We start from the raw sequence: 21,776 nt of genomic DNA, 5'->3' as shown, positions 1-21,776 counted from the left end.
TGGCTTCCCCTGGCAGCGGGGCCGTGGGGCTGGGTGCTGCCCTGGGGGCAATTCGAGGGGTGGGTGAATGTGGGGGGCCGGGAGCGGGGCTGGCACCGGGCTGTGACCGTGGGGCAGAGTCGGCTGCAGGCAGGAGGAAGGGGCTGGCGGGCGCATGCGTGTCCTCAGGCAGGAGCGGGCAGCTCTCGGGGGAGGCGAGAGCCTCGTCGGGGCCGTGCGGGCAGCCCGGGCTCTGCCTCCCTGCTAGAGGCTGAGGTCCACCACCACGTGCCGGTAGACCAACGTGTTGGCCTTGAAACTGGGAGCCAGGAGGAGCTGCACGTCGGCAGCCGGCACGTAGCGGAAAGCCCGCGGCGCCTGCACCGATAGCTCCTGAAACTTGACGAATTTCTGCTTCTCCTCTTCCCACAGGTAGACGTGGGTGAAGGAGAAGTCACTGCCCAGGGCCAGGTACTGCCGCTGCTCCACCAAGAAGGGCTGCATCACCATGGAGCCGCGGGACGGCAGCGTCTGGAGCTCAACGAAGCGCTGCCCTTCCCATCGCACCACCTTGGAGTCACCGATGTAGCGGCTGAGGCAGAGGAATTGGTCCCGCTTCACCCTGAAATGCTTCACCATCTGCACGTCCAGCATCTCCCCTACCTCTCCCTGGGGCGTGAATTGCTTCTGCGCCCGGCTCCACTGGTAGATGACGGGGGCTTGGGAGCTGCTGGAGATGATCAGCCGGGGTTTGCCGTCGTTCTCCACGTATTCCACGTCGGTGTCGCGGTGCCAGGCGTGGAGGGCTTGGTGGGAGTAGAAGCCGTTCTGGTTGAGGCGGTAGAGGCTGGTGGAGCCCGCCTTGGAGCTGTCAGCGATGACAAAGTACCAGTCGCCTTCGATCTGGAAGGCCTCGATGTCGTTGGGCTTGCGGGTCTTCTGGCTGTCGATGTCTTGGATCTTGATGAACTTGTCCACGGCCGTGTCCCAGCGGTAGATGTAGGAGCCGCCGAAGAGCTGGGCCACCACCACGTACAGCTGGTTCTGAGCCACGATGGGCTTGCAGTGCACCGCCGAGTGAGCTGCCAGGCAGGACCACGTCACGCCGGGGCCGTGCCCTTCACGAATCACCCAAACGGGGGGGTCCCAACCCCAGAGGGGACCCCGGGCTGGATGCCTTACCGGGGATGCGGTCGAAGTCGCGCAGCTTGCGCTCCACGTAGTCCCATTTGAGGACGGTGCAGCTGCTGGCGCCGGGCTGTGCCAGGGCGATGTACAGGTCGCTGGCGTAGGTGAAGGGCTCAGCCGACACCGACTGGAAGGGCAGAACCTGGTGCACCACGAAGTCTGCGGGGAGAGGCCGTGGTGAGGGTCCAGGTGCCCGGGAATGAAGTGACGGGCGGCCACGGTCCCTTACCCGTGGTGATGCACTGGAAGTCACCGAGTGCCAGGTCCCGGATCCGCTGGCCCTCGAACTGCCCAGGGCTGCTGCAGAAGACGGCGGGGACCGTGGTGTTGGTGCTCTCCAGCCACTCCACCAGCCACTTGATCTTGCAGTCGCAGGCCAGCGTGTTACCCCGCAGGTCCCTGCCGAAGACGGCACTGAGTCACGCCCAGCACCCAGCCCGGCGCGAGGAGAGCACCCTGCCCAAACCCTGAGCACCGGGACGGCACCCTCTCGGCAGCCCCGGGGGTCCCCGGCGCTGCGGCAGCCTTACAGGTCGCTGAGGATGTCCAGTGGCTTGAAGAGGTCCCGGGGCAGTGTCTGCAGGTTGTTGTTGGCCAAGGACCTGGGGGATGAGAGGGGCCGTGGAGGTGACACAGCCCCGGTGAAGGGGCAGGCAGGCAGAGCTGTCCCCTGTGTCCCCACGGAATGCGGGGACCACCCCCCCCAGTACTCACAGGTGGGTCAGGGACTTGAGCCCACGGAAAGTGGCCTTCGAGAGCGCCTGGATGTCGTTGTTCTCGATGAACCTGGGGCGGGAGGAGATGGTGGCACGGCCGCCCCGAGGGGACTGGTCCCTGAGAATACCCCTGCCCTCCCTGTTGCCCTCCCCAGGGCCGTCCCCGTCCCCGTGTCCCCATCCCCATCCCACGCACAGGTACTGGAGATGTGAGAGGCCGGCAAAGGCGTTGTCCCCGATCAGCGTGAACTTGTTGGAGTTGAGCAGGCTGCAAAGGGAGGGGGGAGGCGTTAGCAGCGGGGTCGGGCAGGACGGGCACGGGTGGTGGAGGGGACATCGGGATGCCCGGCCGCTGGCACGGGAGACGTACAGGAACTGCAGCGAGGGGATGTGGGCGAAGGCTGCCTCTCGGATCTCCGTGAAGGCTGCGTTCACCATTGTCCTGCCAGCGAGACGAAGCTTCAGGGCGATGCGGGAGAGGGGACAGCAGTGGGGGGGGGCGGTGTCCGCCATCCCCGAGGGACACCACCCCTGCTGTCCCCTGCTGCGTGCCGGTGCAGCCCCCCGCAGCCGTGGGAGAGCGGCCCCAGCAGCAATCCTGCCTGCTGGGGGTGGCACAGAGGGGACAAGGCGCTCGGCCCCGCAGCATCCCCCTGGGGCTGGCACCCACCCCACGCATGCCCACGCCCTGCAGCACCCCCCGGCCCGGGGGCACACGCATGTACACGCACATGCATGCTTGCACGCACACGTGCACCCACCACGCACACGCTCGCACGCCCGTGGAAGGCTCCGGTGTACTGCTGTGTCCCCAGGGACCATGCCTCAGGACCCGCCAGCCGTGTCCCCTTGGGGCTCTGGTCCCCAAGGTCACGGCAGACGGGGAGCACGGCGGGGACAGGCTGCAGCCCTGCTCCGTCTGTCACTGATGGATGGCTGCGTGCGCAAGGAGACCTGCCGCTGCCGCAGGACGTGGGGACCAGTCCCGGGGTGTCCCCAGCCTGCTCCTTCCCCCAGGAGACCCCCGCACTGCCCGTACCCCACACCGCCACGCGTTTGTCCCCGATGCAGCACAAAGAGGCTGTCCCTGCCACCCCAGGGCAGCCAGCAGCCCCTGCCAGCCCTGCACCTTGGGGACATGACCTGCTCCCTGTCCCCATCCCCGACCCCGTCCCCATCCCGCTGCCTGGGTACTCACAGCGAGATGACCTCGGGGGGCAGGTTCCTGGGCACGGCTTTGGAGTCCACGCAGAAAGCTGTGTCTCGGGTGCAGGAGCAGCTCGGGGGGCAAGGGGGTGGCCGGGGGGGCCGCCGACCCCCCGCCGGTAGCCAGAGCCAGGCCAAGGCGAGGAGGAGGAGAGCGGAGAGCTGGCCCCTCAGCATCCTCCTCCCGCGCCGCAGCTCCATCGCCCTGGCCTAGCTCTGCTTTCTCCTCCGGAGCTGGTCCCTCTCCTCCTGCTGTGCCTGGGAGCCGCGGCAAAGCCTTTTTCCTCTTCTCCTTCCCCGGAGATTTCAACGTGGAGGGGAAGCGACGGTGGCAGCGGAAGCTGCCGGTGCCCGACGCGCTGCTCTGCAGCACACCATGCTCCTGTGCTGCGGGAAGAAGGGAGGGAGGGAGGGATGCGGCTGAGTGACAGCACGAGCATCCATGAGGACGCGTGTCCTCACCAGCGTGCGGGCGTTGCAAACGGGGGGGGTCCACGCCGCGGGGGGCAGCCACTGGGAGCTGGGTGCTCTCGGGGCGCACCGGGATGGGGGACAAGAGGGTACCTGCAGGGGCGATGCCACCGCGGCTCTCCCACCCCGTTGCTTCACCCGGGTGCCCGTGCTGCAGCGCTGCCCACGCCAGCTCCCTGCCTGGCCTGGCAGCGAGCACTGCCGGGTGGCGGCGGGCACCCGTCCGTCCCGTCCCAGGCACGGTGCTCCCGGCCAACAATGAACCCAGCCAGCTCCTTCCCCGTGCTGGCGGGGGGGACGCAGCTGCCCGTGCACGGGGCTGCAGGGGTGCAGCACCCCCGGAGATGAGTGCTAAGGGTGCCGGGCCCTTGGCCAGAGCCCGGGGCTGAGTGCAGAGGGTGGGCACGCTCTGCCTGCCCACTGTTTGCCTTGGCACCCCCACGGTGCCGGGAAAATGCTGGGAAAGGGCCCTCGGAGGCTTCACGCCCCCTCCTCGGCTCCTCTCCGGGCTCAGCAAACAGAGCACAAGTGGCACCTTGGCAGTCAGGACAGCCCCAGCCTCCTCCCACCCACCCGGGGACCCTATAAATCCCCCCGGTTCCGGCTGGCAAAGGGACAGGAGCCGCACAGCGAGGGAGGGCGAGATGGACGGCAGCTCCAAAGAGGCGTTGATGGAGGAGGCACCTCCGGTAAGGAGCACCCATCACCCAGCCCAGGGAGCCGGTGCGGGGCTGAGCACCGGTTGCCTTCCCCGGCCCCACGCCGGCAGCTCAGCCGGGCGGTCCCCTGTGTCCCCAGACGTACACAGCTTCCACCCGCCGGCCCTGCATCCCCCACCAGCTCAAGTGCCTCCTGATCGTGGTGGTGGTGGTGGTCATCCTCGTGGTGATCATCGTCGCCTTCCTCCTCCTGGGGCTGCACATCACCGAGACGCACGCCGAAACGGTGAGGCAGTGCCGGGGAGGGAGCCACGGTGCCGCCGGCTCCGGTGATGGGTTTGGGAATGGCACCAGCCGCCGGCGCTTTGCAGGGATGGGGTTTAGACCCCGCAAAGCTCCCTGACCCCCCCTCCGCCTGGCAGGTCTTGCGAATGACCATCCATGGCCTGGATGGCGAAGGGACCCCCCAGCACCTCTCCATGAGCAAGAAGGAAAGGACGGGGACGTTCGCCGTGCGGGACGGGCTCAACGCCTCCGCCATGGTGGTCTACGACTACAGCAAGGTGTGCGGGCACGATGGGGTGGGTGGCGGTGGCGGGGACGGGGCTGAGCTGACCCGGGTCTGTCTGCAAACAGCTGCTGGTCGGCTACAGGTCCTGGCACCACCGTGCCTGCTACATCACCCGCGTGGACAAGGACAACATCCCGGGGCTGGACGCCGTCACCGAGACCTTCCAGCGCCGGCAGGTGAGCAGGGGCTCAGCCCAGCCCGGCCCCTGCGTCCTGGGCAGCCGGGGCGAAGCACGGGGCTGCTGGGCTTGTGGCAAGCGGCCGCTGGAGGGGAGGCTGCTGGTGGCCAAGGATGGCAGCCCTCCGCCCCGTTCTCTCTCCTGCAGGCTGAGATGAAGGAGGCTGGGGACAACGCCATGCCCCTGGCCGACCGCTCCATCCTGGGCACCACCGTTAACATCCTCTGCAGCACCGTCCCCGTCTACTGGGCGTAGCACGGACCTCTTGGGAGGACGGGACAGCGAGATGGGGATGTCACTGTCCCCATGCTCCCCGCGTTGCCTTCCAGGCGGGATGCCGGGATGCCTGGGAATCTCCTCCTCCATGGCTCCATCCCACGCAGCTGCCCCGTTGTCGGGGTCCTCTGTCCACAGCCGCTCGGCACCGCGGCTTTCCCACTGCACTTGCAATAAACAAGTGGGATTTGCTTTGGGATTCACACTCCTGTCTGCAAAGTAAAGCCTGTGCCCCTGCCTCTGAGTGCTGCTCTTGTCCTTCCCCCCCCGTGCTGGCCAAACGGCCCTTCCCGGGGTGACGGGGAGAGGTGGCACGGTGCCCCGGTGATGGCTGCCCGTGGGGTCCAGCGTGGGTAGATGCATCCTTCGTATCGATGTGCTCAGTCCAGCCCTGGGCAAGGAACACGGGAGGGCTCAGACACCCGCTCCCCGGGACACACACCCCCACGTTGCACGCCATGCTCCCAGGCTGCGTGGCCAGTGTCCCCACATGTGCCCTGCCACTTTGCACGGGGAGAGGACGAGATGGCAGGGGCAGCCTCTGCACCCCTGGCCCATGGGCACAGGCAGCGCACCCAGCCAGCCCCGGCACCCCTGCGGGGCCTGGGCCACCCCTCTGGGACAGGTCCCCATCCTTGTCCCCGCCACGTGCAGACGGGGACAGAGGGACTGTGCCACATCCCCGGTGAGAGCCAAGCCCTGGGCTGAGCGAGGCATTCGCAGACACCACAATCCGCTTGCTCCGGCTCCCCTCCATCCCTTGTCCGCTCCCCGTCCTCCTCCTCTGCCCCAAAGCAGCTGGGAGCATCCTTGGGGGGCACCTCCGAGCGCCGCACCGGAGAACGGGGGATCAACAGGGCTGGGAGGGAGAAAAGAGACCCCGGGAGGACCCGAGCCAGCCCTCCCAGGGGCACAGCAGTGCTGGGCAGCGTGATTTAACCTTTCAGTGGGGGCTAACTCAGGGCTGTCCCCATAGCCGCTGCCACGGGCAGCGAGGAGGGTCGCAGCTCCCGGGGGCTGACGCTTTGCTGGGAACAGGAGGGGAACGTCACGTTGCCATGTGTCGACACAGGGCCAGCAGCTCTGCTCCCCGAAATCTCCTGACCCTGCGTTACCCTGGCAAGGAGCTGGGTTAAGAAGGGTGCACACAGCTGAGGACGGCGATATGGGTTCCCACAGCCTCTCCTGCACAAGGTGTTAGAGAGCAAACAGCCAGGAGCCACTCGAGGCTCTCCCGTGCTCCTCGACACCCTGGGACAGGAGGTAGTGTGCAATACGGGGTGCACACCTTCACCCCCACACCCGGCTTCGAGCGTCTGGGGGTCCCAGGGGACCAAGGAGGGGGCCCAGGGGTGGCTGGAGAGGTCCCAGCCTGAGCCCGACTGCAGGAGAGGCTCATGTCCAGAGAAGACCAAGGCACAGCGGTGTCACCCTGCCCTGCTGATTGCACCACGCAGGGTGACATGCCAGAGCTGGGACCCCCTTCACCCTGAGCAAATCTGCACCGTGGGCAGCCCCGAAAGCCCCAGCACCGGCAAGACGAGCCCCCGCGGTGCACGAGCATCCTCGGGACCAAGGTTGCGGAGCACCCAGCCTGGCCATGGTCTGGGGACAGGTCCCCACCCCGCGGTGACCCCGCTCCCGCCCCAGCCTTGCGGTTTGTGGGAAAGCTTTGATGTCCTGTTTGCACTTTGCCCACCTCGAGGAGCTCCCAGTGCCCGAGCTGGCGAAGGGACACGGGCACCAAGCCAGATCTCCTTGGCTGTGGCCATTGCCGGATGCTCCATCCCGGACGGCAGCTCTAATGCTTGCAGAAGGGTTTGCTTTGGCCCCGACGCCTCGCTCCTGGGCAGCAGAGAGGCCCTCGTGCTCAGGGACAAGTGCCCTCGGAGCCTCTTGACCAGCGGGTTCCCAGGGGAATCCAGCCCCGGGGAAGGTGGTCAGCAAACACAAGTGAAGTGGATTGCACGCCAGAGCCCGATTGCACACCAGGGCCACGAGCCCAGACACCCGGGCCACCCCGTTCCCCACCCCAGCACCCTGGTATAAAGCCCTCTGCCCCGGCTGCTGCGGGGCAGCCCCGGCTGGGAGGAGGAGGAGGAGGAGGAGGAGGCAGCAGTAGCCATGGAGAGCAGCATGAACCAGGTGGTGGTTGAAGAGCTGCTGGTGAGTCCCTGCAACCCGCAGCGGGGTGGCACGGTCATGCTGGGGCTGTCCCCGTGCCCAGCAGAGATGCTCGGCACAGGGCTTTGCCCGGTTTATCCCGGCAAGACGCTGGTGCACGTGTGATGGCGAAAGGGCCCGTGGGATGCTGCATCCCCAGAGCTCAGGGGCAGCGGGATGGGACCTGCTCCGCGGGGCAAGCCCAGCCCCAGCCCACCTGCATCCCCCAGCTCCCATCTCCTTCCCGCTCACCCCACCTCTCCGCCTTTCCCATGCCCGCAGGACCCGGAGAAAGGCTGCTGCTCCCAGGGGTGCTGCAAGCTGGGCTGCTGCTGCCGGCCCTGCGCGGTTTGCTGTTCCAAATGTGCCCGGTGCTGCGTGCCCCGGTGCTGCAAATGTCCCGGCTGCCCTGGCTGCGGCTGCGTCAAGCGATCCCTGTGCTTCGTGCCTCGCCTGCTCTGCTACCTGCCCCGCAAGCTCCTCAGCTGCCACCACCTCAAGTGCCTCCTCATCGTGGTGGTGGTGGTGGTCCTGCTGGTGGTCATCATCGCCGGCGCCCTGCTGATGTGGCTGCGCGCGGACCAGCGGCACGCCGACGCCGTAAGTAGGGACCCCCACCGCCCCCGGGGAGGGGCTGCCGCAGGCGGTGAGCTCTCCCCGTGCCCCCCAGGTCCTGCGGATGGGGCTGTGGAGAGAACCGGCCTGGGAAGAGGATGTGGCCACTTTCTACCTGGACAGTGAGGATGGAAACCCGGCCACGGTCATCTACGACTACAAGAACGTAAGCAGGGAGCCCTGCGCGGCCGGGGGGACGGGGAAGGGGTGATGGGACCGAGCTGACCCGGGTCTGTCTGCAAGCAGCTGCTGGTCAGCTACAGATCCTGGCTCCACCGTGCCTGCTACGTCACCCGCGTGGACAAGGACAACATCCCGGGGATAGACGCCGTCGCCGAGACCTTCCAGCGCCGGCAGGTGAGTGCCGGCCGCGCCGCTCGGCACCGGCTGGGGCACGTGGCAATGCCGCAGGCACGGTCCCTTGTGCAGCCCCCCCAGTGAAGAACCGGGGTCCAGCATCGCACCACTGCTGCCTCGTTTTCCCTCCTCTCCCCTCGCCAGGCTGAGAAGAAGCTCGCCGTGCCCCTGGCCGATCGCTCCCTCCTGGGCACCACAGCGAGCATCCTCTGCAGCGTCGTCCCGGTCTACTGGGCTTAGCCTTGCTGGGTGAGTGCAAAGGGTCCTGCTGCCCGCAGCGGTGGGCAGGGGGCTGGCAGGGCGGGCTGGGGGACCCCCACCCACCCAGCGGCACCCTCACGGTGCCAGGTTTGCCTTGCAGCATCCCCGACGGACACGGCATTGCCGCAGCCCCTCCGTCCCTCCGGGAGCATCGCCGACACCTCCGCAGCTGCCCCCACCAGCAGCCCCTCACTCACCCCGATTTCGGGAGGTGCTGGGGCCCACGCGATGCCGCGGGGCTGAGCTGGAGGTTGTGGGGTCGGGGGGTTGGCGTTGGAGGGGCGCGGGGGGCTCCGCTTCGCCGTGCGGTGCCGCATCCCTGCTGCGAACGCGGTGCTGGGGGGCTGGAGGCGGCGGGTGGGTGTCTGCTCGGGCGAGCGCCGCGCTGCGCCAGGGGACAGCTGGTTTGTCACTTAAGTCTTCTCAGCTTCGCCAAACCCGAGTGCAAAAACGAGCTTAAAAAAACATGACATTTAAAGAAACAAAATTCTCCGTTCCAGTTCTTCACTCCATGCTCGCCCAGCTCCCGGCAGCTCCCGGCTTCCTTTGCCTTAAAAATGGATTTAGGGGCTCTGAGCAGCATTTAGGCAAATTTCTGACGCAGCCACAGCCCGGGGGCTCACAGAAGGCACCCCCCGAGCATCGCTCGGCACTGGGACATGGGGCTGACCTGAGCTGCCCCGTCCTCCTGCCAGAGCCAAGGCTGTCCTGAAAAATATATCTGTCCTCTCCCGCTCTGCAGAACTGAATAAAGGATAAGGGGAAGAATCAGGTCTCGGAGCTATTCCTGGTGACAGCCCGTGTCAAAGGCGGCCACGGCCACCGGCTGCAGCCCCAGGACTGGGATTATTAGGACTGGGACGCCGGTGTTATTAGGATCAGATGTTATTAGGACTGGGATGCTGGCCTGGGGCCGAGCATCCAGGGCAGAGGGGGGGAGCGTGGAGCAGCGCAGCCGCAGCCCCCCCGGGACGGGAGCCCGCCAGCAGCGCAGCTGCCTCCCGCCGGTGCCGCGGCCGACCCGGGGTGGGGGCCACAGGCACCCCGCCACCCCCGCGCCTCGATCCGGCCCCGGCTCCCTGCTCCTGGCAGCCGGGGAAGCTGCTCCCCGCAGGGAGAGCGCAGCTGCGGCTGGCCGGGATGCGGGGAGCCTGTCCAGGGCCTCCTGCAGCTCTGGAGCACCCACCCCCAAAACCCTCGCCCTTCCCCAGCCCAGTTGCACCGGTGAGCACGAAACGTGGTGTGGTTTTTATTTGAAAGGCTCCCAGGCTGACCGGCCAGCCCTGGGTACCAGCATCCTCCTGGAGCAGCGATGGCAGGGGGTGCGCAGCGTTTTGCAAGGACTCGGCGCTGCCGCCGCCGCCGCCGGCTCGACCTCCCCACCCCGTGATGGAGCAGCTGAAGACGAAGTCAGAAACTTGGCAGGACCCCGAGGTCCTTGTGCAATAATTCAAGTGTCCTTGTTTCTCGAGCCTGCACAGGCGGAGGCAGGCGAGGTTTGCAGAGGGCGAGCGCTGCACCTCTGGGTGCTGCATCCCAGGGGGCCAGGGGCACCCTGGACCCCAAAGTGGGGTGTCAGCCCTGGCAGCCGGGCGCAGGGGTGCAGGCGGAGGCATTGGCAGGGCGAGGGGCCGGGGGGCTCGCCCTGCCCAGGGGCAGGCAGGCAGCTTCACACTGCTCCCGGCTCTCGAAGCGGTTGCGGTTGCCGCCGCAGCCCCCGTACCAGAAGAGCGAGCAGCGGCCGGGCTGGTGGCCATCAAAGAACCACTTGGGCGAGAAGGAGTGGCAGGGCCCCGCGTCCCGTGCCTCCAGGCAGGCGGCTGCAAGGCAGGCGGCACGGCACGCTCGCGGCGTGGCCAGAGCGCACGGCACGGTTGCATGCCGGGAAATGCACCCTACGACCCAGCATGAGCTGGCAGCCCTGCCTGCCTCCCTGCCTGCTCTCTGCTCACGAGTCACCCCCCCAAAAAACACCCGGCCCCCGCCTCGCACACTCCTCACCCCGCGTCACGTTGCTCTCGCCCACGCCGGCTCCATCGGGACCTGCCCGGGATGGTCACGGAATCAGCCGAGAGGCAGCCGGGAAACCTCGGCTGTGCCCCCTGCCCGGGCCGGAGGCACCCCATGGCCCCCCGGTCCCCGGAGAGATGCCCACCCTCGCCTACCCGGGTCCGTGCAGGCGCGGATGCAGTCCTGCTCGCTGCCGAAGCGGTTGGCGTTGCCCCCGCAGCCCCCGTACCAGAAGCGCTCGCAGGATCCCGTCTCCCACCGGTGATACCACATGATGGAGAAATGGGTGCAGGCGCTGCCGGGGTCCTTGTCCAGGGTGCACGGTCCAGGAACGGCCGCAGCCCTCCGGCCCTTGCCGGGGCCGGGGGGTGCCGTGGACAGCCCAGTGGGGGGCATAAGGGGAACCTCGGGGGTCCTGGGAGGGGAAATCAGAGCAAAGCCCCCCCAGGACATGCTGGGGGGGGGGAGGAACCCATCCCCGGGAAGAGGAGGTGCAACCCCCCAGCCCCCCAACTTGTGTCACGGGGGACCAAGGGATGTGCATGCAGGGGACGGCCCCGGTGCCGCTCACTCACTGCACGGGGGTCCCCAGGAGGAGCTTGCTGGTCCCAGCACCGGGGGGGGGCATCTCCCAGGGGCACCCCGGGGTGCTGGGGCGCTGGCTGCTCTCCGCTGCGGAGCAGAAGCGATGGTGGAGGCGTGACGGATGTGCCGGCAAGGAGGTTTTGGGGACTGAAGCCGCCTACCCCTGGAGCAGCCAGGGACGGGACCTGGAGATGCTCCAGCCCCCCAAGACCTCCCCACCACCGCTCACCCCGCAGCCTCCTGAGGAAGCCCAGCGCCGTCCTCTCCGCGTGCCCCATCTCAGGCGGGTGGACAGAGCCCAGGCGCAGGGAGTGGTACCTCCACGCCGGCAGCACCTCGGGCACAGCCGCCTCCGGCCGCTCCGTCCCAGCTCTCCCCAGGGAGAGCACCAAGACGCCGAAATCCTCGCACCGGGCAAAAGGTGCCAGCGCCTTCCGTGCCTCCCCATCCCACAGCACCGCAGCCCCTGTCCCCACTACGAAGAGGACGCGGAGCCGGTTGCCGGAGCTCTGCAGGAAGGAGTGCCGGAGGGTCCACGCCACCGTGCCGCTGGTGGATGCCGCGGCCGCCCTGGGCACCAGCGCGAGGCGGAGGCGCTCCCGGAGCTGCTCCCCGGAGCCGGGCAGCCCGAAGGGGATCTCGGCCAAACGCTGCCCGGGGGCGGAGGGGCCCGTCAGCACCAGGGCGATGCGGGTGCCGTGCTGCGCTGGATCCAGCCCCGCGGGCTGCAGGTGCCCCAGGAGGCGGTGGAAGAGCTCGCCGACGGCCTCCAGCCTCTCCTTTGGCATCCCCAGGGCCGCGTTGTCCACCACCAAGGCCAAGTCCACGTCTAGGGGGTCAGGGGACGGCACGGCTGCAGCGCAGCCCTCGGGGTGGCAGAGGTCTGGGGGTGGGGAGAGATGGAGGCTGAGCCCCAGAGCCAGCGGACACCCGTCCCGGGTGCCGCCCCGGGGCTGCCTACCAAAGCAGAGGACACAGGGCAGCACGTCTTCCTGCACCACCGCCGCGTCCCTGGCCGGTTCTGCTGCGGAGAGCTGGACCACTTGGAAGAGGCTGTTGACCTGGGGAGGGGAGGCAGAGCCAGGGCAGGGGGTGAGGGCTGGGGGGGGGACACCAGGGGGAGCAGCCACCAGCCCCGGGGCTCACCTGGAAAGCCCGCACCACCTTGGGCAGCGGGCTGAAGGTGAGCACCGCCGGCACGATGCCCAGGGCTTCATACTGCAGGGCAGCCTCCTCGATGCCCTCCAGGTCCTGGTTCTGGCCGCTGGTGACGAAGAGGACCACCTTCCTGCCCAGGGCGGCCGGCCGGACCCTCTTGAGCACGTGGTGTCCCACGAAGCGCATGGCAGTGGCCAGGCGGCCGCGCCGGGTGGAGCGGGTGGGCGAGAGGCGGCGGAGGCGTCCCAGCAGCGCGGCCCCGCTCCCGGCCTCCCCGGCACGCAGCAGGTAGGTGGGGGTGGCCGCGTAGGCTAGCATGGCCACCCGGGCCCCTGCCGGGCAGCCCAACGGGGAGACCTGCAGGTCCTGCAGCAGCAGGGCCACCAGCTCCTTCATGCGGGAGAAGAGGGCTGGTGGCACCGTGGACGAGGTTTCCAGCACCAGAACCAGCTCGGTGGGGAAGAGCGGGCAGGAGGGCGAGGTGGTGACTGCGAGGGGATGGTGGGGTCTCAAGGACTGCCGGAAAAGCCCCCCTGTGACATCCCATGCTCGTGGTACCCATGCCCACCCATCCACCGCTGCCTCCCTCCAGGCATGCATCCGTTGGCTGTGCCCCCGCCATCCGTCCATCCCTCTGTCCCCTCCGCTGTGGTCCCCCCACCGAGCGGGTCCCCATCCCCTCCCCGCCATCCCTGCCTCTGTCCCAGGCTCTCACCGCAGCTCCGGCGGATGAAAGCCTTGAGCTCGCAAGGCTGGAGGGATGCACGAAGCCGTGTCAGTCCCAGCTCTCCCGCCCGGCTCTTCCCAGCAAACCCAGTAAGGCTTGTTGGGGCCGGGCGGCTGCTGAGTTCCTCACTGTCCCCCGAGGACACCCCTCGAGGCCGGGTCCCCATCCCCAGCCTGCCCTACACCAGCATCCCGTACCGTGGAGGGGGGAATGCCTGGCGAGCCCTTTGGGCCCTGGAGCAGCAGGATAGGAGAGAAATTAAGAGGAAATCTGAACAAGGAACACATCCCCAAGCACCGGGGCTGGTTGCAGGCAGAAACGTGGCAGGAAAAAGGGAATTCGCAGGGAGTCACCGTCTCTCCCGGAGGTCCCACGCTGCCACGGCCGCCCGCTTCTCCTCTGCTCCCGGGGTGGCCCTGGAAAACCCCGGGGCGATGAGCGGGTGGGCACGGCCACGGAGCGGGGAGGGGGCTGCACCGTACTCACCCTGCGCCCGGGCAGCCCTCGCGTGCCCTTGTCCCCTGGGGATCCCCTCTCGCCCCTGTCACCCTAGGGGGGGGACACACTCGGAGGAAGCCGACCCCGTCCTTACCAGCACCCCACGCGTGGACTGGCCGGCCCTGGCCAGGTCCCCGTGTCCCCTCCCGGCTCCCCACGCACTCACCTGAGCCCCAGGGTACCCCGGCAGACCCCGAGCACCCTGGGGGAAGCAGCACATGTGAGCGGGGCCGGGACCCCCGGCAGCCCCACGGGCAGGGACGGAGCTCTGCCCCACGCTCATCCCGCCCGCCTCCATCCCAGCTCCGGGCTGCAGGTACCTTGGCACCCTTCCTCCCCGGAGCACCTCTCTGGTCACACCCGTTCTCGCCCTGGGAGGGGAGAAAAATCCCAAAGCAGATTATTGTAGGACCTACACAAACACCTCTCTTCCCAAAGCTTCCTTGGCCATGGCTTTTCCATGGCTGCGGTGCCTCTGGGGACGATGCCGTGTCCCCAAGGGGCACAGCCTTACCAGGGCACCTTTGGGCCCCCGCGGTCCCATGCTCCCCTTCCTGCCCTCAGCTCCTGCCTGCCCCTGGAAGAGAAAGCGGGGCTGCAGGCTGGGGGTGCACGGGGGAGCGCTGCTAAATGCATGGCCATGGTACTGCTCACCTTCCCCCCTTTGGGGCCAGCTGGGCCGACTGCTCCCTGGGAGCCCTCGGCTCCGGGCAGACCCTGGGCGAAAGGCAAAAGTGGATCAAGGATGCCAAGGAGCACCCGTGGGGTGGGCACCCACCGGCACGGCCACCGGCTCAGGGTGGCCACCAGCACCCCCCGGGGACCCCAGCACAAGGAGGAGGACGGCACCTGAAGTCCTCTGCTCCCCGGGTGGCCGACGGCACCCTTCGTCCCCCGCGGTCCCGGCATCCCCTGCAAAGGGAGAGGAGAGGAGAGGAGAGGAGAGGAGAGGAGAGGAGAGGAGAGGAGAGGAGAGGAGAGGAGAGGAGAGGAGAGGAGAGGAGAGGAGAGGAGAGGAGAGGAGAGGAGAGGAGAGGAGAGGAGAGGGGGCAGCGGGGATGCTCCCCTGGGGGTCCTGGGGCTGGCGGGGGCTGCCCTGCCCTCACCTGGGCACCTCCATAGCCCTTCTGTCCCCCGGGGCCGGGGCTGCCACGGTTACCCTTCTTGCCCTGTGAGGAGATGGGACAGCTCAGGCTCCGGTGGGGACACGTCCCTGGTCCCTGGGGCAGACAGAGCCCCACGTCCTCGGGCGCTGCCAGCCCTACCTGCGGTCCCTGCTGCCCTTTCTGGCATGAGGTCTAGAGAGGGAAGCACTGTCAGCGGCCACGTCCCCAGCACAGGCCGCGTGGCACAGGGACACCCGGCATAGACCCCGGTGCCCCCCTGCTCATGGCACCTACCGGGTGAGCAGGGGGACCTGGGGGTCCCACCGGCCCCGGGGGACCATCCTGGCCGGGGTCTCCCTGCAAATCACAGATGTTGAGAGGGAAGCAGAGCTCCTGGCTGTCCGCCCCGCGCGTTTCATTTCCAGGAGGGTCCTGCCGACCGGCTGCTCCACCGCCGCCACCCAGCATCCCCGAGCACGGCCCTGGTCCCCGCCAGCCCTTACCTGGGGACCCCCATCTCCTCTCCACCCCGGGGTGCCGGGCTCAGGGCTTCTCCTCCCGGGTGGCCCCTGGGGAGCAGAGAGGGGGCTCAGCGAGTCCCCCAGCCCCCCGTGGAGCCCCGGGGCTGCGAGCCTGCACTCACCGCCTCTCCACGAGGGCCTGGGAGCCCCTTTTCCCCCCGGGCACCCCGGGAGCCTTTCTGCCCCTAGGTGAAGGCAGGAGGAAGGGATTTTAGCAACCGGGCAGCGGGCGAAGGAGGCAATGCTTCGCCGAGGCTCAGCCGTGCAGCACCGCACCTGCCTCCCCCGGGACCCCTTCTCTCCGGGGCGGCCGGGGGTCCCCACTTCGCCCTGGGGAGGAGAGAGGAGGCTGTGCCCGTGTCCGTGCCCGTGCCCGTGCCTGGTCCTGCTCGGGCAGCTGTGCCGGGACAGAGAGATGGTTGCACGGGCTGGCTGGTGCGATGCCCCCCTGCACAGCTCACCTGCTCCCCGTCCACGCCGTCGTAGCCAGCTTCTCCAGGAGGTCCCTGCAGGGAGGTGACACGGTCTGAAGCCAGGTTATACGGCACAGGGTGGAATAGCCAGGTCCCGGCTTTGCCCCACTTCCCCCATCACTCCGGGCCATCCCACCCCTCCCTCCATCATGACCATCTCCCATTCCCCTCCCCAGACCCCTCTCTTCCCTGCCCGTCCTCAAGGTCTCCCTGCCGCTGCCAGCTGTCCATGGCCTTGGCCACCATCAGTGCCCGCAGGAGCCACAGGATAACCCGCGAGGCAGGGACGTACCCGCTCCCCAGGGTGACCCACGAAACCCTGCAAAGAGACAGAGGAGAGCAGCCGGGGAGTGGTGGGCACCCACGCTGCAGGACGGAGCCACGTTGGGCTGGGATGGCCCCTCACCTTCGGTCCACACTGTCCCGGGCATCCCTGCATCCCTCGGCTGCCGTGGAGACCCCGCGGTCCCTGCTCCCCCTGCGCTCGGGAGGGGAGAGGAGGCCGTCAGTGGCGACGCGGTGACGGGGGTCCCCTCGCCCCCAGGGCCACCCTCTCCCACTCCCGGGGGGTCCCACGGCCAACTCACGCTGTGTCCGTGCTCGCCCTCTTCTCCAGCGCGCCCCTTGCTGCCTGTCACCCCCTAGGACAGAGAGACCCTGGGAGCGGCAGCTGCGACCCCCTGGCCCGATGACGGACCCCGGGCTGGCAGCCAGTGCGGCTGGGCTCCCTTCCCAGCTCGGGGAGGAAGGGCTTGAGCGGGACAAGGGCTTGAGCTGAGCTGAGCTTCCAGGGCTCCTCTTGGCCCTGGGAAAGGGGTCCGGGGCTGTGCGTGCAGCACGAGGGTGCGATTCCCCTGGGGGAGCGTGGTAAGACCCCCCCGACCCCCTGGGCCTCCGTTTCCCCCTGCTTTGCTCAGCGCTTTGGCACCGTGGCAGCAGCGTCAAGGCGGGCACGGCCCAGGCTCAAGGTTTGCTCTGGGAGCCCGGCTGGGCGATGCAGAGCCCATGCATCCGTCCCGACAGAGAGGGATGGGAAGGATGGGACTGCTCTCCCGCGGGCATGGTGGGGGGCCTGGGGAAACATCCCCTCTGATGGGGAAGGGAAAGGTCTAAGCCCTGCTCTGGGTTGTCTGCAGGGCTGGGCATCCCTCCCGCACCCCCCCAGCCCCTTACCTTGCCTCCCCGGGGGCCAGCGGGGCCTTGCGAACCGGGCAGCCCCACGCAGGTGCAGGGACACATCTGGCAGCACGTCCGCTCTGCCAGGGCCAGCTGCGGGGAGAGGGTGGCATCCCCGCTCGGAGCCTGCGGGGACCCTGCCACCCACCCCACCGCTGCTCATCCTCACCAGCTCCTGTGCCACATGCCCGCCGGCCTCTGGCATGTCCACAGCGAGCTGCTGCCCGCTCCCCAGCCATCGCCCGAACTCCATCTGCTGCAGGTCCCCCAGCCCCGTGACGTTGTTCACCGCCACCGTCACCAGCAGGTCAGCCTGGTCTGGAGGGCACGGGGTGCCGCGGGGTGTCACGCTGCACTGGCTGGCCCCCGGCCCCCACCAGCTTTCCCCACTCACAGGGGGTCACCCGGCCAAGCCCCGCGCGACCGTTGCCACCCCACCTTGCAGCCAAGCCGACATTGCCGCCTCCTTCATCTTCCCGGCATCATCGTCCAGCCCATCCGTGAACACCAGCAGCACCTGAGCGAGGAGGGAGGGGGCTGGTGCTCCGCAGCAGCCCCTGGCAGCGGGACCACCCAGCATCCCCCGGCCTCACGGGGAGCCACGGGCACGGCTGTGCCAGTGCCACACCTTGGCATCGGCCGCCTGCCGTGCCAGGGTGCCGAGGAAGCTCTGCAGGGCGAGCTGGTTGAGGTAGGAGCGCTGGAAGGCATGCGCCCGCGCCAGGCGTTGCAGCACGTCCACCCAGGGCTCCCGCAGCCGGTCCTGGAAGAGGCTGTCCCCATCCTGCTGCGTGCTCTGCAGGCTGAGGCTCAGGCTGAGTGGGCTGCAGGTGAGGTGGTCCAGCACGGCCAGGTCCCGCAGCACCCGCTCCAGGTAGGGCTGCAGGTTGGACTGCTGGTAGTCGGTGACATCCAGGGCCACCAGCACGTGGAGGGTGCACGGTCCTGCGGGGCAGAGCACGGAGACCCAGCCGGGCTACGTGGGATCCCGGCCGCGTGGGCTGGAGCGTGGCATCCCCCACGGGGACATGCGTGCGCCACGGTGGGACACCTCCCCGTGGCCACGCACAGGGACGTCCTCACTCACCCGCCTCCCGGCTCCAGACCCCTGCGGCTGCAAGGACGAGCAGAGCCGTGGGGAAGCAGACCTCGCATGGCCCCATGGCCCCAGCGTGGCACGGTGACACCGTGGTCGCCGTCGGGGAACCGGCTCCTCCTGTGCTCGGCGGCTGCAAGGCGTGAAGGCAAGGCTGCGGCCAGGCAGCAGCCGGCAGTGGCGAGAGCGGGGAGACGGCGGGCCCAGATCTGCCGCCAGCTCTCCATCCATCACCGCTGACAGGTCATCCATGGAGCACAGCCCAGCCCAGGGCCACTGTGGCTGTCCGAGCCGAGCCAGCGCTGGCCTCATCCTGCCCGCCTGCTTGGCCGCTTGCAGACAGCGCTGGGCGCGTTTTGCTCCCGGGGGCTGCAAGCGCTCGCTCCTGGTGAGCTGCGGGGCGAATGGGGAGGGCGCGGGGGCAATGCGGGGTAGGACACGGGGGTGTCGAGCTCCTGACGGGGCTGAACCGCTCCTGGCAGGGCTTTGGGACGGGCTTTGCCCCCGGCGCTGCGAGGACGCCCGTGCAGCCCACTGCCCCTCGAGCTCGGCCTTTGGGGCTGCGCCTCGGGCAGCGCGCTGCGGAGATGCAGCTATTCCGAGGGTTTTCGGGATGCCCTTCAGAGCTGGCGTGGCAAGCATTCCCTCGCGGCGCTGCAGGCAGGGAGCGAAGGCACGGAGCGATGCACCGAGGTCGGCACCAGAGCCCTGCCTGCCCGTCCTGCCGCACCGGGTGACCTGCCTGCTTTGCCGATGAGCGGGACACAACCCGTCCCATGGCCTGGCCACCCGGCCGGAGCAAGAGGGGAGAAGGCAGCTGGAGCTGAGACCCCTTTGGGAATTAGCAAAGTGACGGACCAAAGACCGCGGTAGAAGCCGAACCTGCGGCATCGCCACAACCCCGCAGCGACTGCGTGGGGACAGAGGAAACCCCCTTACCTCTCCTGTGCCTTTGCCGGTGTGGGGGATCCACGGCACGCAGAGACGGCGCAGCTGACCACGGGCTGCAGGAGCTGGCCGCCTGCGTGGGAGGATGTGCGTTTGGGGGTTATTTATTCCAGGGCTCGAGAAAACATCATATGTCCGACACGTCAGGAGGAGCTGCCTTGCAGCCAGGGAAGAGGCTCCCGGGCTCCGTGGGGCTGGCCCTGCTAGAGCAGGCAGCTGCCCGCCACGGGCCACGGGCCACGGCACCCCACGGCCACCCACCGGCTCCTGGGAAGGTGCGAGGAGCTCATGGGGCAGGAGACCATCGACGGTCGACAGAGATTGTGGTGCTTGGAAAACCACGTCTGCAAGGGAGCCGGGTCCCAGGGAGCGAACGCCAGCGTGGGAAAGCCAGGCTGGTGCGGAGGGAGGTGGAGGAAAAACCTCCATGGAGAGCCCTGGGTTCCCGGAGCGCTCCGTGAGAAAGGGGCGATATCAGGGTGGAAACCAGTGGCCAGATCCTGACATAATGGATTTACATCATCTGGGGAGTCAGCCCTCAAACATCCTTCCCAGCAGAGGGATGGAAACAGAAAGTATTTCAAAGCCCGGCTTGTTTTTCACGGGGGATCTGTTTGTTTTCTCGGGAGACCAGCTAGAGGTTGGAGATGAATTAGGCAGTCGCTCCCCGCGTTCCCATCCCCAGGCTGCGCCGTGCAATGTGTGGGCTGGGGACAGCGTGGGGAAGCAGAGCGAGACCAGTTTTCAGGGGTTTATTTATTTGCTTGAAGGAGAAAGGTTTACTGGCTGTAGGTTTTGCAATGCCGGGCTAACTAGCAAAACACATCCCGAGATGGTCTGCTGTTGGGGGAGGAAAATAACGGCTCGAGATAAGGCGCGAAGGAGATTTCCCCACGATCTGCCGTGCCTGGTGGGAACGAGTCAGGCCTTGAACGCGGGAGGTCCCTGAAAGCAAAAGGGAAAGAGGGTTTGGGGGGGGTTAGTGGGCAGGGGAGGGAGCGGAGCCTGGATGCCTGTGTGCATCCAGCGTGTCCCCGAGGCAGTAATTGTATGCAGCAACGCTGAACACTTAAAAACTTAAAAAAATAACGTTAATGCAAGTTATGAGAAGATTGTAAGTAAGACGACGAGGCTGTGTTTGTCCGGGAGCAGCAAGAGCAGGCTACGCTGCACGGGAAGATGAGCCGGGAGCCGGAGGGGGCCCCGCTCAGCTCCTTGTCCCTGCTGCGGCACTTCCCAGGCTGGGGCTGGGACGCGCAGGAGGGACACCGCAAGGGGACAAGGGACGTGCGTGGGGACAGGCGAGGGGGCAAGGCAGAAGGGCCCCCCCCCCCCCGACATGGGCAGAGCAAAGCTGAACTCGGAGCTCTATCTAGTGGCGAGCGGGCGGCCGGACCCCGCTTCCCTCCCCGGGTTGGGGGCACCCGCACCCTGGGCTGGGGGGGGCACGGCCACCCCGATCCCTGCACCGGCTCCCCAGGGTGGGCAGCTGGGAGCTGCCGGAGGGCAGCGAGCGGGGTGGCATCGCTCGGAGCACCGTGGGCACGTCCTGCCCTGTGCCCGTCACCTCCCCAGCACGGCCCCCACCCGTGCCCGGGTGCCCGGGTGCCCAGGCATGGCCTGCTGCGGAGCTGGGTGGCCCGTGGGGACCTCTCCGTGACGGGCTGTGCTGAAGTGGCAGAGCTTTGACGGCAGGTGTCACTCACAGACCTCGGCGCACACGCGTGCACACGTGTGCACACGTGTGCACACACGCTAACACACACACGGCCACGCGGCCCAGCCAGGGCTGCCAGCTGCCTCTTCCCTGCCTTGCTGTCTGGGCACCCTCCGGCCACCCTGGGGTGCTCACCCCGCTCCAGGGGTGCTCGCCTGCCCCCCCTGGGGTGCTAGCCCGGTTCCTGGGGTGCTCGCCCAGCTCCTGGTAGGCCTGTGACCCGCACGGGCTGGTCGCCTCTGGGTGCAGGGCTGCCTTTGGGGTCGGGGAGGGAAGGCAGACGGAGCACCGGCCCCATGGCATCCCGGGGTGGGGGGGTCCTGGCTGCACCCGGCTGGGCTGAGCCCCCCTGGGAGGAGGCAGGGTCTCGTGGTGCTTCACGGGGGGTTTGCAGGGTGCAGGCAGCTTCTCAACGCCTGCTCCGGGGCCTGGAGCTCACCCGTGTTCGGGAAGGATGCGTGGGCTGGGGATGCTGCCTCCTCCTCCTCCTCCTCCTGCTCCGGCACAGCCCGGGAGGATGTGGGATGCAGGGTGCAGGATATGGGGTACAGGACCAGGGGGTGCAGGACTGAGGGTCCAGGACCAGGAGATACGGAGTGCAGGGCTGGGGAATGGGGGGAAGGCAGGAGCGGGGCTGGGGGATGCGGGACAGGGATGTGGGGTGCAAGACCAGGACACAGGGGTGCGGGAGGGGGTGTAGGACTGGGCGATGTGGACTGGGGGATGCGGGGTGCAGGAGCAGGGCCATGGGGTGCAGGAGCGGGGGTTGTGGGGTGCAGGACCGAGGGCTGGGGTGCTCAGGAGAGGGTGCAGGACCGCGGTTGGGGGATACGGGATGGGGCTGGGGCGGGCAGGATCAGTGCTGGGGGATACGGGACGGGACCGGGGGGGCGGGGTTAGGATCGGGACCGGGGGATACGGGAGGAGACTGGGGGTTGCGGGACGGGACGAGGGGGGCACGACCGGGACCAGGGGGTGCAGGACTGATTCCGGGGGCTGCGGGCTGAAGGCTGCGGGGGGGCAGGAGGGGGGGCTGCGGGCCGGGTCCCCGGCCGCGGCCCGGCCCTGCCGTCCCCCCCCGGCGCTGGCCCCGCTCCCAGCCCTGCGCCCGGGGCTGCAGG

General features: G+C 68.3%; 3 protein-coding genes across 3 annotated transcripts; 2 read left to right on the top strand and 1 right to left on the bottom strand.

The window, feature by feature from the left end:
- Positions 1-243: 243 nt before the first annotated feature.
- On the bottom strand, positions 244-3,290 carry LGI3 (leucine rich repeat LGI family member 3). The gene is made up of 8 exons (XM_072846172.1): positions 3,082-3,290; positions 2,254-2,325; positions 2,080-2,151; positions 1,882-1,953; positions 1,698-1,769; positions 1,397-1,566; positions 1,162-1,326; positions 244-1,061 (listed from the first exon to the last, which is right to left on the bottom strand). Exons 1-8 carry the CDS (start codon positions 3,288-3,290, stop codon positions 244-246), a joined length of 1,650 nt encoding a protein of 549 aa, XP_072702273.1.
- A 914-nt stretch (positions 3,291-4,204) lies between these two features.
- Positions 4,205-5,223, top strand: SFTPC (surfactant protein C). The gene is made up of 5 exons (XM_072845965.1): positions 4,205-4,249; positions 4,359-4,505; positions 4,642-4,782; positions 4,856-4,966; positions 5,116-5,223. Exons 1-5 carry the CDS (start codon positions 4,205-4,207, stop codon positions 5,221-5,223), a joined length of 552 nt encoding a protein of 183 aa, XP_072702066.1.
- Positions 5,224-7,368: 2,145 nt separating this feature from the next.
- LOC140643823 (surfactant protein C-like) lies at positions 7,369-8,619 on the top strand. The gene is made up of 5 exons (XM_072846078.1): positions 7,369-7,410; positions 7,690-8,007; positions 8,078-8,188; positions 8,269-8,379; positions 8,524-8,619. The coding sequence occupies exons 1-5, from the start codon at positions 7,369-7,371 to the stop codon at positions 8,617-8,619; spliced, it is 678 nt and encodes a 225-aa protein (XP_072702179.1).
- The last annotated feature ends 13,157 nt before the right edge of the window (positions 8,620-21,776 follow it).

Source organism: Ciconia boyciana, chromosome 25 (assembly GCF_034638445.1).
Source record: "Ciconia boyciana chromosome 25, ASM3463844v1, whole genome shotgun sequence".
Taxonomy (NCBI): Eukaryota; Metazoa; Chordata; class Aves; order Ciconiiformes; family Ciconiidae; genus Ciconia; species Ciconia boyciana.
The sequence above is the reverse complement of the archived record's forward strand: the minus strand, read 5'-3'. Positions and strand labels throughout refer to the sequence as shown.